General features: G+C 44.4%; 1 protein-coding gene across 8 annotated transcripts in view; it reads right to left on the bottom strand.

Moving 5' to 3' along the window:
- Window positions 1-16,290, bottom strand: part of VTI1A (vesicle transport through interaction with t-SNAREs 1A) — a 368,523-nt gene that overhangs the window by 31,571 nt on the left and 320,662 nt on the right. Inside the window, exon 8 of one of the 8 annotated variants that reach the window (XM_084994277.1) lies at window positions 702-790. The exons of 6 other annotated variants lie outside the window; for them this stretch is intronic. In XM_084994277.1, coding sequence (XP_084850403.1) covers window positions 718-790 — 73 coding nt within the window. In that variant the 3' untranslated portion in view covers window positions 702-717. Of the gene's footprint in view, window positions 1-701; window positions 791-16,290 lie in introns of those variants that run through there. One more of the 8 variants, XM_084994276.1, reaches the window with a different exon arrangement.

The raw sequence follows: 16,290 nt of genomic DNA, 5'->3' as shown, positions 1-16,290 counted from the left end.
TGGGAACCTCCATATGCTGCAGGTGCGGTCCTCTAAAGACAATAAATAAATAAATAAATAAATAAATAAAAGCCTCCAATTCAACACTAAAAAGACAAATAACCCAATTAAAAAATTATAAAATTAAAGAAGAGCTGAATAGACATTTCACCAAAGACTACAAATGGCTAATAGGTGCATGAAAAAAATGATCACCCTCATTAGTCATTAGGCAAATGCAAATTAAAATGAGACAGCACAACTTACCTACCAAATGTCCCTAATCAAAAAGACTAACAATACCAAGGACACGGAGTCCCCAAACGTGCTGATGGGAATGTAAAGTGGGTACATTGACTTTGGAAAACACTTTGGCCGTTAAAATAAAAAAAAAAAAGTTAAACATATACATATCACATGACTCCACAATTCTACCCCTATATGCCTACTTAAGAAAAATGAAAACATGCCTATACAAAACTTATAGGCAAATGTTCACAGCAGCATATTCATAACAGCCCCAAACTGGAAATATTCTAAGTGTCCATCAGTTAGTGAACCGATAAATAAAATGTGATACAGCCTTACAATGGAATACTACTTGGCAATAAAAAGTAACAACCTATGGATACATGCTATCCTATGGATAAACCTCAAAAACAGTATGCTAAGCAAAAGAAGCTAGACATAAAAGACCATGTACTGTATATGATTCTACTTACATGAAATTTCTAGAAATCAGGGCAGTGCTTGCCTGAGGCTGGGATTAGAAGCAAGGATTGACTCAACACAAACAGGCATGAGGCAACACCTAGGATAATAGAAATGCTTTTAAAATAGATCATGATGGGAGTTCCTGTCGTGGTGCAGCGGAAACGAATCCGATTAGGAACCATAACGTTGAGGGTTCAATCCCTGGCCTTTCTCAGTGGGTTAGGGATCTGGCGTTGCCATGAGCTATGAAGTAGGTTGCAGACATGGCTCAGATCTGATGTTGCTGTGTCTGTGTCTGTGTCCGGCACCTGTAGCTCTGATTGGACCCCTAGCCTGGGAACCTCCATGTGCCATGGGTGCAGCCCTAAAAAGTAAAAAAAAAATAAAAAAATAAAAAAAAAATCATGATGGTTGCAGAATTATGAATTTATTATAAATCACTGAACTGTATGCTTCCAATGGGTAACTTGTATGGTATATAAATGATATCTCAATGCAGCTGTTAAACAAAAAACTCTATAGACCAGCAAATGGCTGTTTGGGTTCTAAGGCAGCTGGCATGGTGAAGTAGTGAAGTCAAAGTCAACCTTCCAGATTGAAGAAATACAACTTCTTGCCTCACCTCCCCTTTTGATAAGGCAGCCTCTTCTTTTGAGGGGGGCAGGGCACATGGAAGTTCCTGGGCCAGGGATTAAACCTGTGCCACAGCAGTGACAATGCCAGATCATTCACCTGCTGTGCCACAATGGAACTCCAATGGCAGCCTCTTTATCTCTTTCAACCTGTATTATTCTTTTCTTGATCATCTCCTCTGTGAAATGGAATCGTATAAGAGCAAGGCTCAAGTCTGCCCTGGTTTTTGTTGTATCCACTACCTATTCTAGCACTTGGCATATTTTAGGTATCAATAAATATTTGATGAACAGATGAATGATGTAGAGGAAGAGAAATACCTGGGTTTTCATAAAAAAAAATCAACATATTCATATGCCTGGACTGTCTGCAAGTATCTTTATCATGGAACATTATTCAGTTCTGCAAAATTCACCTGCCATGTGTCAGGCATGTGCTTAATACTAGAGAATGAGAGTAAACAGACCCGGTTCATGTCCTCAAGAAGCTCATTGTCTAGTGGAAAACAAGACTCAGAATTCTGACATCTAATGAGTATGAGGGGCCTGGCCCGGCCTATACATCTGGAGGAAAGGAGCAGAGAACTAACTGCCTGGGAGCCCGGAAAAGCACAGGGGACACTGCTGAAAGGTAGGCTGATTTGCAGCCCAGGGCACCACCTTCCTTTTGCATAGAGACTTATTCTTCCTTAATTCTGATCAGTGTGGTTTTGCAAGTATCATCTGCATTTTAGGGCCTGGTTCTCAAAATGTGGTGCAAGGATCCTTTAAGGGGATCCATGAAGTCAAATCTATTTTCATAAAAATACTAAGATGTTATCTGTCTTTCCCACTTTTCCTCTCATGAGTGTACAGTAGAGTTTTCTAGAGGCTACTAGATGGGTGACGTCACAAGACATGGGATTCCGGCTGCCTTCTATTAAGCCAGACATTAAAGAGATTTGCAATAATATATATCAATGTCCCCATCCCACTCATTTGTTGTAGAAAACATAGTTACTTTTCATAGAATGTTTGTTCATATGTAATCAGTTTATTACTACTACCTACAAATGGGTTTGTATATATTTAAATTTTTCTCAGTTTCAATTCCTTCCTTCCTTCCTTTTCTCCCTCCCTCCTTCCTTCCTTTCTTTCCTTCCTTCCTTCTTTCTTTTCTTTTTGGCTGCCCTGTAGCGTATGGAGTCCCCAGACCAGGGATCAGATCCGAGCTGTAGTTGTGACCTAAGCCACAGCTACAGAATCCTTAGCCCACAGTGCCAAGCTGGGGACCGAACCTATCAAGATGCTGCTGATCCCACTGTGCCACAGCAGGAACTCCTAGTTTCCATTTCTAATATGAAAAATATTGATAGATGCAACCCACACAAACAAGAACTCAGGGCTCTCAATAATTTTTATGAGTGTAAAAGGGTCTTGAGACCTAGAAGGTTGAGAACCACTGTTCTAGGGGGAAGCCGAAGGAGGAATTTGGGGCATTTAATCCACAGAATGCATCAATGGGGACTCTGGAAGATATTTACAAAGCCTAAGTGAAAGCCGCTGAGGACTTTCAAGAACACTTAGGTGTGCAGGATGGGTTCGCAGGAGAGCAGTTATGGAAAGCTTTAAGTCATGAGGCTGTCTGGACCAGAGGAATCCTCCAAATGCAGTAGGGCCATGAGCTCAAGAGGACACACCAGTCTGTCTGTTTATTTATTCCAGCCATCGAAATTATACTGGTGCACAGTGGTAAGAACTGCTTTGGTACTTTTTACTGATGAGCAAAATAGTATGAGAACAGTGATTTATCTGAAGTGAGAAACTTATAATAACATCTTATACCCATTGCTAAAAGATTGATAAGTGGAAGAGTAGGTGACAAGGCAGAAAAATTTGGATCAGGTTATGGTATGCTAACAAGCAGGCAACCTCCAAAGAATCAATGAAAGATGACATAGGACGAGGGTAATCAGAGTGGGAGCCTCGGGGCTGGACTGCTTGGGTTGGATCCTGGCTCTCTGCCACTCTTCAGCTGTGTGACCTTGGACAAAGTCCTTCCCAATCTGGGCCTCAGGATAATAACAATACCTAACATATAGGGTTTAATAAGGATTAAATGAGAGAAACTGGATGAAGTGATGAGCATACAGCCAACATCAAAGGGCTGGGATATAATTATGATTTTTGTGACTATCCCCTTGTTTGGCTGAGCAGGGTCTTAGCAGCTCCAGGGCTGCCTATATTGGGGAGGGGCTTCTTTGCATGGCCTTCATGGTCACTGTGCTGACAAGGCCTGTTAAGGAAGTGGCTGCCTCTGGGAGGGGACCCGGGGCAGCTGGTGAGCCCCGCATCCCAAGCCACAGCACTCATGGCCTTTTGCCCCTCTTCCTTCCCCTTTTTCACTGCCCTTGGACCTTGTTTGGCTCCATCGTTGGCATCTGCGGGAAAACATTACTGGCCATGCTTATATTCAGGGGTGCAGGGGTGTTTTTCTGTATAAGTTTACAGTGGAGAACAATGAAAAGACTAAAATCCAAAGCCAACAGGGGCCAAGGGATCTGTCTACATTTTGAGTTTTGCCCCAACGTGAAAACACATGGCTTCACAGTGTAACATGAACAGCCCAGAGATCTCTCCAGGGTGGAATCTATGTTTTCAACTATGCAGAAATACGGACCTTTAAAAAACTCAGGGGGGGTGGGTGTGTTAAATGAAAATCAAGATAACCTTACTTAGGCATGCTTTCCACCTATACCTCGAAATCTTTCTTTTTGATGAGAGTAAGAGTTGGAGAAGTGCCTTAACGCAGGGGAAGTGTCTATTTTTCTCCAACCTCACTTGAGCTGGGCACGCTTGGGATGAAGGGGAGGTTTGCCATTTGTAGACAAGAATGAAGCCTTTTGTGAACAGCCTAAGTACACCGCTGACTTGCTTTAAAAAGTGTCAAAGGCTATTTCTGGGGACTATGTGGTTGGCTGTGCCAAACTGAAACATTGACTTATCCCCCGATTTAGCCTGAAAACATTAGAACTTAGAATTAAGATGGACTCTGTTTACTACAAATGAATTTGTCAATATGCGGCAAATATATTTCTGCTATCATAATAAAACCCAGAAATGGGTGGGCGCGGTTTCTCACTGTTAAGGCCACACTGACAAGTGCCTCAGAACGCTGAAATGTGAGCTGCCCTATCCTATAGGCCAACTTCTCTTCCCCAAGAGTGGGTGCTGGGTGTAGCTATTTTAGTGCATAATAGGTTGATTCTCATTCACAAAATGGGACTGACTTTATGGTTCCAAAGTAAAACTAGTATAAGAAACAGGCTGGCAGATTTGCTACAGATGGACATGCACACATGGAGAATCTGCTCTCAATCACATGTTAAGACTTGAGCATTATAAAGGACAAGGCAGCCAACAACCATTAAGTTCAAGGTCTGCATTGATAAGAGAGGGAAATGAAGGTGCCTGCGCCTGCCATTATGTTTAAACTCAGCATTGCTTTAAAAGATATCCATCATCTTTCCCCACCTTCGCCCCATTTTATTTCAAGGTCGGTCTGCCTTTTGTTTGGTTCTTCCCACCCTGACACAGACAACAGTTCTCGGAAATGCACAGCTCCTCCGCTGGCCCGACTGCCTGCTGCAGAGGACAGGAATGTGCTTGCTCGGCATTTGTTCGTGAGCGCCTGGACCCCACGGACACTGGGGACCAGGAGAGCAAGGCTCATGGGCGGAGACGGGCTTGGCACCTAGGCCCCGTGTGCCTATGTCACCACCTGCCTCAAGGGTTAAGGTGGCCATGGTAATTATGCCAAGGTCGTGCATTACTCTGACAAAGTAATCCATCAAATAATTTCTCACAATTTCAGTTCACCCCTCAAATTTTCCTTACCTCCAAAGCCAGCTGGATATTATATTACTGAAGCTGTTGAAAGGGTGGAACACTAGCCATGGAGCCAAAGGCCACGGCAACTATGCAATGCATAAATTTTTATTGTTTGCTCAGTATTGAAATCTCATTAGGGTCCATAATTCATCCGAACACCGTGAACATTTACATCTGTTGATCATGAGAACTTAGAAGGAATGTACACCTTTGGCTAACTTGTTTTTAAAGGAGGCAGAGGGTGTGTGTGTGTGTGTGTGCGTGAACGCACATACGCTCATATGCTTTCAGCCCTTGAACAGCTGTGGTTTAAATATCCCTTACTCAAACCAATTTCCAACCTGAATTTAAATATCCCAAAGTTGTTTTCATTTGGCAGACAAAGACTCAGTTCTCCTCGAGTCCAGCTTAATCAATGTTGGAAAATTCCACTCATTGCATATTGGCCTTAATGCAGCTCGGCTGTGTTAATTACATCAGAATTATCCCAAAGATTACACGCCTTTCATTCAGCGTATATATGTTTTTGTCTTCACTTAATTACAACTTCAAACTCTACTCGAGAGAGAAAATACAACCGTGACTGTTTCTGGGTCCCATGGATATCCAGATTTGTTTGGTGGGTGTACTTCAACATCTTTCGTGCTAAATTCTACCCTTTCGATCCGGCAGTAGGTTCATTTACAAGGCTCTTAGCTGTTCCGTGCACACTACATTGTGAAGGTGACAATCACTGAGCCACAGAATCAGAAATGGAAGGGGAAGGGATCTTAGGGGCCATCTAAGTGGGCCAGCCCCTCTCCCAAGCAGGAATCCACCTCCGCCCCAACACGGCTGACAAGTGGTCCTTCAGGAATGCATCCATTTTTGGAATGAACTATGGCAGCAGCTGAAAGGCTCTGAGAGAACAAGGCCTAGTGGTCGGTTCAGGGCAGAGATGAAGACGTCGTGTCCAATGAGAAGTCCAGAGGGAATTTAGGGCGTCTACACCTAATTACCCGACTGGCATCTGGCTAGGGCACCAGCTCTATCAGCCCTGCTGTAATTCCAGCTGATGGCAATGACACCTTCTGATGAGAGTCTTGTCAATGACAAGCTGCTCTTTAACAGGCCTCCACTAATACACTGCACCGGGGGAAATGGGATCCAGATGTTTGCACTCAGAAGGCCTTGCAAACGCTAACATCCTATCATCTCCTCAAGGAGTAAGGGTGTGCATACACTTCCACGCAAGAAAAAAGATGCTGAAGGGGCCTTCACACAGGGGCTGGGCTGATCCAGGCCTCATGGCAACACCCTTTTCTAGTGTGCTCTCCAAGTCAGCGTCAGGTCTCAGTGGTCCACTCTCAGTGCTGCTATGACAGTCTCGGCACTCAACTGCCTACCATTGGTGAAGTGGCCCCAGAGACACAGGGCTGAGCAAGGCCAGAGCAGGGTGGTGGGAAGCAATTTGGCTCCAGTCCAGAGGACAAGTCTTTCTACTCTGGGGTAAAAGCCAAGAAGTCTAGGTGTGGGGATGCAGAGACGAGCAATCAGACAGGTGCCTGTCCTGATGGGGCTTAGAGACCCGAACAACCACATGCTCATGGCTTTTGTAAAGTTTTAAACTGTAAGTACCATGACACTGTGACGTGCTAGGAAAGAAGCAGGTATGAAAGGAGGAGTCTTGAGAAGCCTCATGGCTCTGTGGGTTAGGGATCCCGTGTTGTCACTGCTGTGGCCAGAGTTCCATCCCTGGTGCTATGAACTTCTGCAGGCTGTGGGCGTGGCCAAAAAAAAAAAAAATAAGGTAGAGGACTTGTGTCAGTTGGGACTTTTAGGATAGCAGATGTTAAAATGGAGTTAGGAGTGAAAGTAGTTTAGTGGAGGGTAACAGCTGTGAAATATAAAGGGGGGAGGAGGCAGGAACTCATGGCAGGGAAAAGCTTTAGACTGCCTTATGGATCTGACAGCCATGAAAGCAAAGGGGAGAAGAAGCAGGAACGGGCAGGTAGAACCTCAGACCACATTGCAGATGTGACCAAATCTCGGCCAACCAGATGAGGGGCTCTGGGGCAAAGATGGCTCTGTTTCTGGATAGTGCATTGGGCAGAAGTGGCTTGGCCCTGGAAAGCCTGGCTCTACTCAGTCAATGGCTCAGGGCTGCCTGGGAAGAGGCTGGCTCAGTTCTGTTGCTGAGCTGGGTACCTACCAATGCCTGGAGTCTTGGGCTTGATGGCTGCTCTGCCCCATGGCTGCCACAGGACCAAGCTTATCTAGGGGTGTGGAGGGGGCTTCCTTAAGGAGGTGATGATGTCCAGTTGGGGTCCAAAGGATGCACTGGGCTAACAAGCTAGGGGGAGGGTGAGAGCGGGAAACCATTCCAGGCAGGGGGAGCAGTGTGTGCAAAGGTCCTTTATTTGGATGGTACCCCAATGGGACTGAGAGAAGCACTGCACTCAGAGAGGAGGGTGATAGGAAGGTCGTGAGCTGAAGCAGAGGCAGAGGTGAGGTGTGCTGGCTTGTGGACCAGCCAAGGGTCTTGTTTGCTATCAGCCAAAAGGCTTTGAGAAAGTAACTAACTTTACTGATACTTAGTTTCTTAATATATAAAATGGGAACACCAATATACACTTTATATGGTTAACATGAAAATTAAAGGAGACCACACATGGGGCTCTTCATCTACTACCTGGACACGGACAACACCTGGTAAATGCTGGCTGCGACAGAAAACCTCAGCTGGAAATACAGGAGAAAAGTGCCTTTCCCGTGTTGTTTTCAAAGGTTTGAAGATTCGTTCCGAAAGAAACGCATGCATTTCAGCAAATTACAGGTGAAAATGGCTAAATTCCTTTTTCACCAAGTTCATGGTGTTACCCAAATCCTCAATTATTGAAATGCCAGGCATACAAGTACGTTTAGAATTAAACAATTAACATTAGCAATTCAGAGCCAAAAAAAGTAACAAATCGCTTGTAAGAGAAACACAGTCCATAAGGAACTTGACGAATAGGGAAGCTCTTAGCAACACAGCACATTGGACACAAGGAATGTGGCTGTTAAGAGCCTGAGGGCTTCTATGTAACAGTAACATTGAAAATATCAGAGTTCCCATTGTCACTCAGTGGGTTGAGGACCTGGCATTGCTGCAAGCTGTGCTGTGGGCTGTAGCTACAGCTCCAATTTGACCCCAGCCAGGGAACTTCCATATGCTACAGGTGTGGCTGTAAAAAAACCAAAATGTGTATACACACACACACACACACACACACACATATATATACACACACACGTAATTATATTATAAAATATAATTATATATTTTAATTAATATATATTTTTCTGTTTCCAATTTCACCTGTTTAGGTAAGTAAGCCTCCAGATTCCCATTTTCAGATAATTCCAAACCATAAAATGCAGGAAACACAAAAGCATAAAGCAATTCAAAGTGAATGCTGGCTGTAATTGCTGAGGGAGATTTGGTTGTCCGAGGAAAATATTTTCCTAGATGGTCATTTTTTTTTTTCCCCCGAAAAGTGGGTGAGCACATGTTCACAGACTCAGGGGTCTTCTCTACCATCAGGTCTAGGTTATCTGAAATGCCTAAAAACAAGTCCAGCTTATACTATAGCTCATAGGCCAGTCCTCTACTATTGGCCTCGTATACATACTTGGAACAACCTGCGCCTTGTGAAAATGTGTTCACAATAGACTTGTTTTATCGGTGACAGTCAAGAAAAAACCACTGGTCATTTCATGACTGAAATGTCTTGTTTGTCTCTATGTAAAAAATCCAGTCTCCCCTTAAAAAGGTCAATCTGGCAGCCACTGTTTTACGAGCTCACCCACGACTCCCTGTGACTTCTTAGCATCAAGCAAATACACAGATCTATTGGTTTCAGCTGTTTGTCCCCTGCTGTATTCCACCCGAGATGATTCTGACTACCTGTGACACAGAGGAGAGGGCATAGTTCTGAAAATATCTGGCCTCCTCTCCTGAAACCCTTGAGATGAGACACTGGTCACATCATTCAAAAGAGCTGCGAACGTGTGTGCTCTTTGGTGTTTTCTCTCTTTCCCTTCTTCAAGCAGTGATAAGGCAAAGGTGAGGTTCCCACAGCCGCCCAAACAAAACATCTTCTTTTGAGAATTTGAATGTATTCGACAAATCAATTTAGATTATCATTATTTTTTCCCCCTCAGCCTCTGAACTTCTCTTGCATAATTCTTTCCTGTGCCAAAGCTTATCCACTCTTAAATCATCTTGATATGTCAGAAACTGCTTGTATCACAGGACTGAACCTAAGCAGATTGGATGGGAATTTCTTCATTCAGACAAAGAAAAATGGCTGATGAGCAAGTCCCTTATGGCTCCCAGTGGAGGAAACAGTGGTTCCCCTTTGCTCAGACGTTGTATGTAGTACTGTCTAAACTCTCAAAAAAGATTTTTTTTTTTCTCTAGAAAGGCCGCTACCTGATGCAATTGCTCCTGCTTCCAAACTTTTCATTAATGTGAGTTATATTGCAAGTAATTTTAAAACCCCCCACCAGTGGTTTTATTCTGGGCCATAGATTTGCTAAGGATTCCTTCAGTAAAATAGGAGTCGACAAAAAACAAAACAAAACAAACAAACAAAAAAACCCAAAACCCCTCTGAGTCCTGTACAGAGTAATGAAATTTGTTTCATTATTCTGAAGAATATTATTCCACAGAAGATTCTATGGAAGATTGGCCTTTGGTCTAGATTGGGTCACATGAGGGTTTGGGGTTATTTGTGGGTACCTGGCTCATGTTGGCATATTTGGGTCTAGTCCACATCAGCCGCCATCCTTCTTGGGATGGATGAGGGTAAGAATGGTCCTTGGCTTCAGCAGCAGACACTAAACAACTTCTTAGGGATGCCTTCCTTCCTAGAACCATTCCACCGTTCTCAGTTCAACAGCTCGGAAATGATGGCCATGGTATTAGTTAAAAACGAGGTGGTGTTTATCTAGATCTAAAAGGTCACTTTCCTAGTAATGTGAGTTACAAGGCTATACAGGGACCTGCTATCATCAACAGTTTCTATTTGCCTCTTTCTTTCTGTAAGTTAAATGCCAATATAGGCACAACCTAATTTAATTTCAGCACTTCCTTGGGAGGGGCCAGAAGACAAATGCCACGATGGCCGGAAAGCTGAGACCCGTGGGGACTGGGGGGAAATCAGAGCTCCCTCACGATCTTGGGGCCAGAAGGGTTCCCCTTCCAGCAGATGAGTTTTGTCTCTGATTGATGACTACGAGGCACGGAACTGAAACTTGATAATCACCAAGGACTGCTGGGGAAGTTGTCTTACCGAGCAGATTTCATGTTTAGAATAAAATCCTTTTGGTGAAGTCTTGTTTTTTAACTTATAGCCCCAAAGAGTGCTTTTTCTCCACACTACTCTATGTCAAAGACTCAAAGGACAGACTTCTGTGTAATGAAGGGCTGCCCCGCCCCTCCCACAGCAAGAGCAGGCACTTATTTGTCAGTGATCATTTCAGGACCTGGATTGTGGGCCAGAGTCATGGAACTTTCCCTGGTGAGCCTGAGAAATCCACCCCACCTCAGTGACTCCAACACCACGAGACAGGATGCTTCCAGGAGGATGGAAGACCGGTGTGTGCCAGCTACACCCAGGAGGCTGGCTTGTGACTTTCTAGTCCTCTGTGCCCAGAAACAGGTTTCTACCATGAGACATGGTGAGATGCTTCAAAAGGCAAAAGAGAGACAGGCAGCCATGTGGACTTTGTTTTCATTTCCCGTAATTAAAAAACCAATCATCAGATACGTGGAAGTCCAAGTTTTGAATTTCTACCAGTGAGGAAAAAAGGACTTTGAAAGACACGGTTGGTCTCTCCTTTGAAGCAAGCCTTAAGAAAAAACAATTTTTTATCTTTTTATGGAGTTCCTGAGCCAGGGATCCGATCCATGTCACAGTTGCAACCTATGCCACAGCTGTGGCAGTGCCGGATCCTTTAATGCACTGTGCGGGGCTGGGAATGGACCCTGCCTCCTGGCCCTGCATGAGACACCGCTGATCCCACTGTGCCACAGAGGGAAGTCCAAGAAAATGGTTTTGAAAATTAAGTCAGTGCAACTCTGGAAGCGAGAAAATGACAATGATTTGACTTCGCCTGGGGTAACTATGGCTCCCGTTTGGATGGCTGATGGTGAACATATTCTGGGGTCTGAGAAGCTGGGGATGGCCACACAGATGGGCGGCTGGATGGGTGGATGGAAGACAGACAGCAGCTGTGAGAGCATCTCTTTGGCTCCTAACCATCTTGTTTCTGGGACCCAACCCAGAACAGAGCGCTGAGCGCTAAGGCCCAGGGCCTGGCTTTGCACTCCCTCGCCCCAGCCCTGCCGCTCGGCTCCCCGAGGTTGTAGCAGATGTTAAAAACTAAAGTTGAAACCTTTAAGCTGTAATGAAGGAGTTCACAGGGTTCATAATCCCAGTACCCCACCCCGATTCTCCAGCGATCCCGCTGAAAGCTTTCAAACAGTGCTCAGCCCGAACGCGGTACATGCGGCGCGTGCTGAACACGCTGATCTGCCCGTGATTACCCTCGGCTGCTGTAAAACAATCTCACTCCTCGAGTGAGTGAATGCCGGCTGCAGCAACAATGCTCTTATTGACTTGTTGCTCTGGCTCTATTTAGTTATTACCCTCGGGGCCACAATCAATAGACTTTGCACCAAGTCAGCCTAATAAATCCCAGGCTCTCACTGGAGGTTTGCCAGGAACGGCAAGAAAATCTATGGCAGGGAAACAGAGTGCAAAGAGAGAGAAAGCTGCACTGACAGCTGTATAAATTAATTAACAAGGAACTGTTTATTCTTCTAAAAGATCAGATTGCACATTTATCATCGTCGAAGAAGGCATAGATAGACGGTCATAAAGTTAGCGGATGATATTAAAAAAAAAAAAAAAACCCGCAAATTCGGACGCACACACAGGAGAGAGACCCGCATTCTGTGGTAACTGGTTTCCTTCTTTATTACGTTTTCAATTACTCGACTTATAAATTTGCCTTCTTAGCACTAGTTCGGGTCAGTCTATTATTTCCAGCTTATTTGGACTAATGCAGTTGGCCTTGATAATTCTTTAAGCTTGTGGTTGAAACAGTCAACACAGTAAAAATAAAACGTTGATCATTAACATTGCACTGTTGGGTTTGTTTGGTTCCCCCCCACCCCACTGCTGTTAGGAATTTGAGTCCTGCTTGTAACGCAACGGTGGAGGGAAAAATGCTTCAGGTGACAGAAACACTAAAATGTTGGTCAAAGTCGATGTCTGGTTATTTCAGAGCATTGCAAAAGAATTCTAGAATAATTCTCTTAAGAAGCAAATGGTGTGAAGATTCAGTGGAAAGGGACCCTGGATCCAACTATTTTAAGACACATTGAACTAAGCTCGGGCCGGCTTGGGGACAAGACAATCTTCTTCCACAGACTGAGCGCAAATGCAAGAAACCACAGGCGCTTTTAGCTTATTTGTTACTGCGGCTGAACCTTCTAGAATCCTCGTAGAAAACTTTTTTGGGGTCCCAACTGTGCCCAGGCTAACCTATAGATTGATGGAAAAAAAACCAGGAAAAAACCCTCTTTCTAAATGTTAAGCAATTTCAGTTTTTAAATTCAAGGGTGGGGGTGTTAGAAACGGTCTTTGAACAGAATCCCAAGATCCAACCTCAAATATCACTCAGCAGATTGGCCAACGTTTGGTGAGAGTCTATTAGGTACAAGGCACTGAAACAGCCATTGACTGGCTGTGACACAGACATCATTGTTCCCAGGCGTGGAAAGCTCATTTCATTGCTTCGGTCTAGCCTGGGATATGTCAGCCCTCCTGCCTGTTAACACACTCCTGTGAACACAAAAGGGCACAGCAATCCCCCCAAACACGGACCCTTTAACTTGACAGGCCCTCAGGAGGCGGGGGGAGGGCGCCTACGGGCACACACGTGAAACCTGTTTTATTGTGGGCTGCTAATTGTGTTGTCCCAATAATTTATTGCCTCTTATAAATGGTTTCCAGGTAATAAGAGTTAATTGACTCAAGAGACTTTCATCCATTGCAATTATCTCCTAATACTGTACATTAGGCCAGTGCACTTTCTATTAATCAGGTCAAATGTATCACTTGAATAAGTGCATTAAAAAAAATGGTAGAACTTAAAATCATCACCCCAAACTTATTTCTAAAAATGCTCCCATAACGTTGTTCATTAATCCACCACCCCAAGCATGACTTGGCTTTAAACGTGGAGACCAGTCAGAACCACGGGCCTCTGGAGTTCACTGATTTTACTCCTATCTCATTGGCCGGAGCAGACCAAGGTTGGGAGGCAGGGGGAGTGGTGGTCTGGGGAAGCCTCGGATAGCCAGCGGCCGAGGAGGGTCTGGGTCACAGATGTCTACCATCTTTTTCTGGCATCTGAAGTTTTGGCTAAAACAGAAATTACCCATGGCAAGGACTTTGACAAAACACGAGCAGAGGAACTTCTTCCAGCCTCTGTGCCTCTGCCTCCAAGCTTATTTCCACTCCTGCCTCCCCAGTCAAATAGCTCCTGAGCTGCTTCTCTGGTGCCCTCAACTCCAGACTTGAACACTCAGCCTCTTTTTTGCGACACTTTCTCCAAGACCCTTCACATCAAAATGTTTGAATTCCAGGTTCCATGGCCTCAGAACTCAATGGCAGGGGCATTAGGTATCTGGCTCTGCTGCTATGCATGCAGATTCTGGGGCCAGGGATCAAACCTGCACCACAGCAGAGACTGGAGCCATAGCAGTAACAATGTGGGATCCTTAACTGCTAGGCTACCAGGGAACTCCAAGGATAGAAGATTTCTAGGGGTCCTTCCTCTCAGCTCTGACATCCTATGATTTAAGCCAACAGCTACTCATGCCTTGTCATGTTTGCACAGCTCTTCTTACTGCTCCAGTGTCTTCACATACACTAGCTCTTTGCTGCCCATGCCAGGTCGATGGCAGATACCGGCCATGATACTGTGCCTTAGCCCCAAGGTAGGACACCACTAGAAGAAACTCCAGGCCCAGGGGAAAAGATCTGAATTCACACTTCAAAGATCCTTCTTTTCCAAACTTTAGGTTCTGCTGAATGGGCAGTCACTCAGTCCTATGGCTACAGGTTTCCTTCTCAATCACCTGTCTCTAGCCAGGCACCAGGGGTACCACTTGCAATGCCGAGGTGGGCTGAGGTCTGAGTACCTTCTACACACACCCTCAGCTGAGTCGAGGTGTGTCTAAGCATCATTCTTTTCTAAGGTTTCCTGGAGTTAATGTCTTGGAATAGGAACGGGGTAGTATAGGATAGTTTATGGGTGGGTCTGTGCCTCTGGAATTGGCTACCATATCAGATTCTAGTGTTCTAGCCTCTGTGACATGAAGCAGCAGACACATAGCTAGCTTAGCACAGTTAGATCAATGGTGGAAGAGGGGTTAGAGGTATGATGAGAACACACATGCTTTGTGTGGCTTCTGGACACTGGGTACTATGTGCTTTCCCACACCCGGGGATACTTTCCTAAACTCATTTAATAGTACCAGGAACTTGGTATCATTAGCCCATTTTATTTTATTTATTTTTTTGGGGGGACTCTAGTTTTTCCTTCCTTCGTTTCTTTCTTTCTTTCTTCCTTCCTTTCTTTCTTTCTTTTCTTTCCTTCCTTCCTTCTTTCTTTCCTTCATTTTTCCTTCCTTCCTTCCTCCCTTCCTTCCTTCCTTCTTTCTTTCCTTCATTTTTCCTTCCTTCCTCCCTCCCTCCCTCTCTCTTTCTTTCCTTTGTTTTTTCCTTCCTTCCTTCCTCTCTTTCTTTCTTTCTTTCCTTCGTTTTTTCCTTCCTTCCTTTCCTTCCTTCCTTCTTTCTTTCCTTTGTTTTTCCTTCCTTCCTCCCTTCCTTCCTTTCTTTCCTTCCTTCTTTCTTTCCTTCGTTTTTCCTTCCTTCCTCCCTCCCTCCCTCTCTTTCTTTCTTTCCTTTGTTTTTTTCCTTCCTTTCTTCCTTCCTTCCTTCCTTCCTTCCTCTCTTTCTTTCTTTCTTTTCTTATCTTTTCTTTTTTGCTTTTTTAGGGCTGTGCCTGTCGCACATGGAAGTTCCCAGGCTAGGGGTTGAATTGCAGCTACAGCTGGTGGTCTACCCCACAGCCAGAGCAATGTAGGATCTGAGCTGTGTCTTTGACCACAGCTCAGGTCAACACTGGATCCTTAACCTACTGAGCGAGGCCAGAGATTGAACCTGAATCCTCATGGGTACTAAATGGATTTGTTTCTGCTGTGCCACAATGGGAACTCCCATATTTCCTTTTTAAATTAAAGTATAGTTGATTTACAATGTTTCCTCAATTTCTGTCATCATTAGCACATTTTAAAGATGAGAAAACTAAGGCTCAGAGAGAGGTTAATGAATCATCTAAGGTCACAAGGATGGCCAAGAATCAGCTCCTGGTCTTTTGGTCAATTCTGTTTCTATTATATCCCACTTCTGCCCAAGAGGCCCAGAAATGGCAGGGAGGTTAGAGACAAGTTATGGTGATTAAAGAACCACTGCCCCATTGGTCATTAGTTCATTCACTTCATGGGCACACTTTATGAGCTTTAGTGTTACACTCTATGGCTGGCAGACTAGGGCTTTTGAGAACTGAAGCGGCTCTCCCGCTGCGAAAGTTGACTTTTCCCATCCTGCTCCTACTGACTAAGTGGTTCTAAGGTAGACCGGGCTGAGGCGTGTCCTAGTGGATGACCACATCACTCCACCGTTCTTTTCCTCCCATTAAACATGGCTGTGTGAGTGGATATTCACATGCAAAAACCAGTTAGATCCTTTCCTCATACCATATATAAACATTAACTCAAAATGGAGCAAAGACCTAAATGCAAGAGCCAAAACTATAAAATTCTTAGAAGAAAACAGGAGTAAATCTTTCTGACCTTGGATTTAGCAACAGATTCTTGAATATAACACCAAAAGCACAAGCCACAAAGAAAATAGATAGATTGTACTTCATCAAAATGAAAAACTTTTGTGTTTCAAAGACACCATCAAGAAAGTGAAAAGACAACTCACAA

The sequence above is a fragment of the Sus scrofa genome, chromosome 14, assembly GCF_054392235.1.
Source record: "Sus scrofa isolate SSC_HxYL_T2T_F1_AM1 chromosome 14, Sscrofa_HxYL_maternal_Yorkshire_Landrace_v2.0, whole genome shotgun sequence".
Classification (NCBI taxonomy): Eukaryota; Metazoa; Chordata; class Mammalia; order Artiodactyla; family Suidae; genus Sus; species Sus scrofa.
The sequence above is the reverse complement of the archived record's forward strand: the minus strand, read 5'-3'. Positions and strand labels throughout refer to the sequence as shown.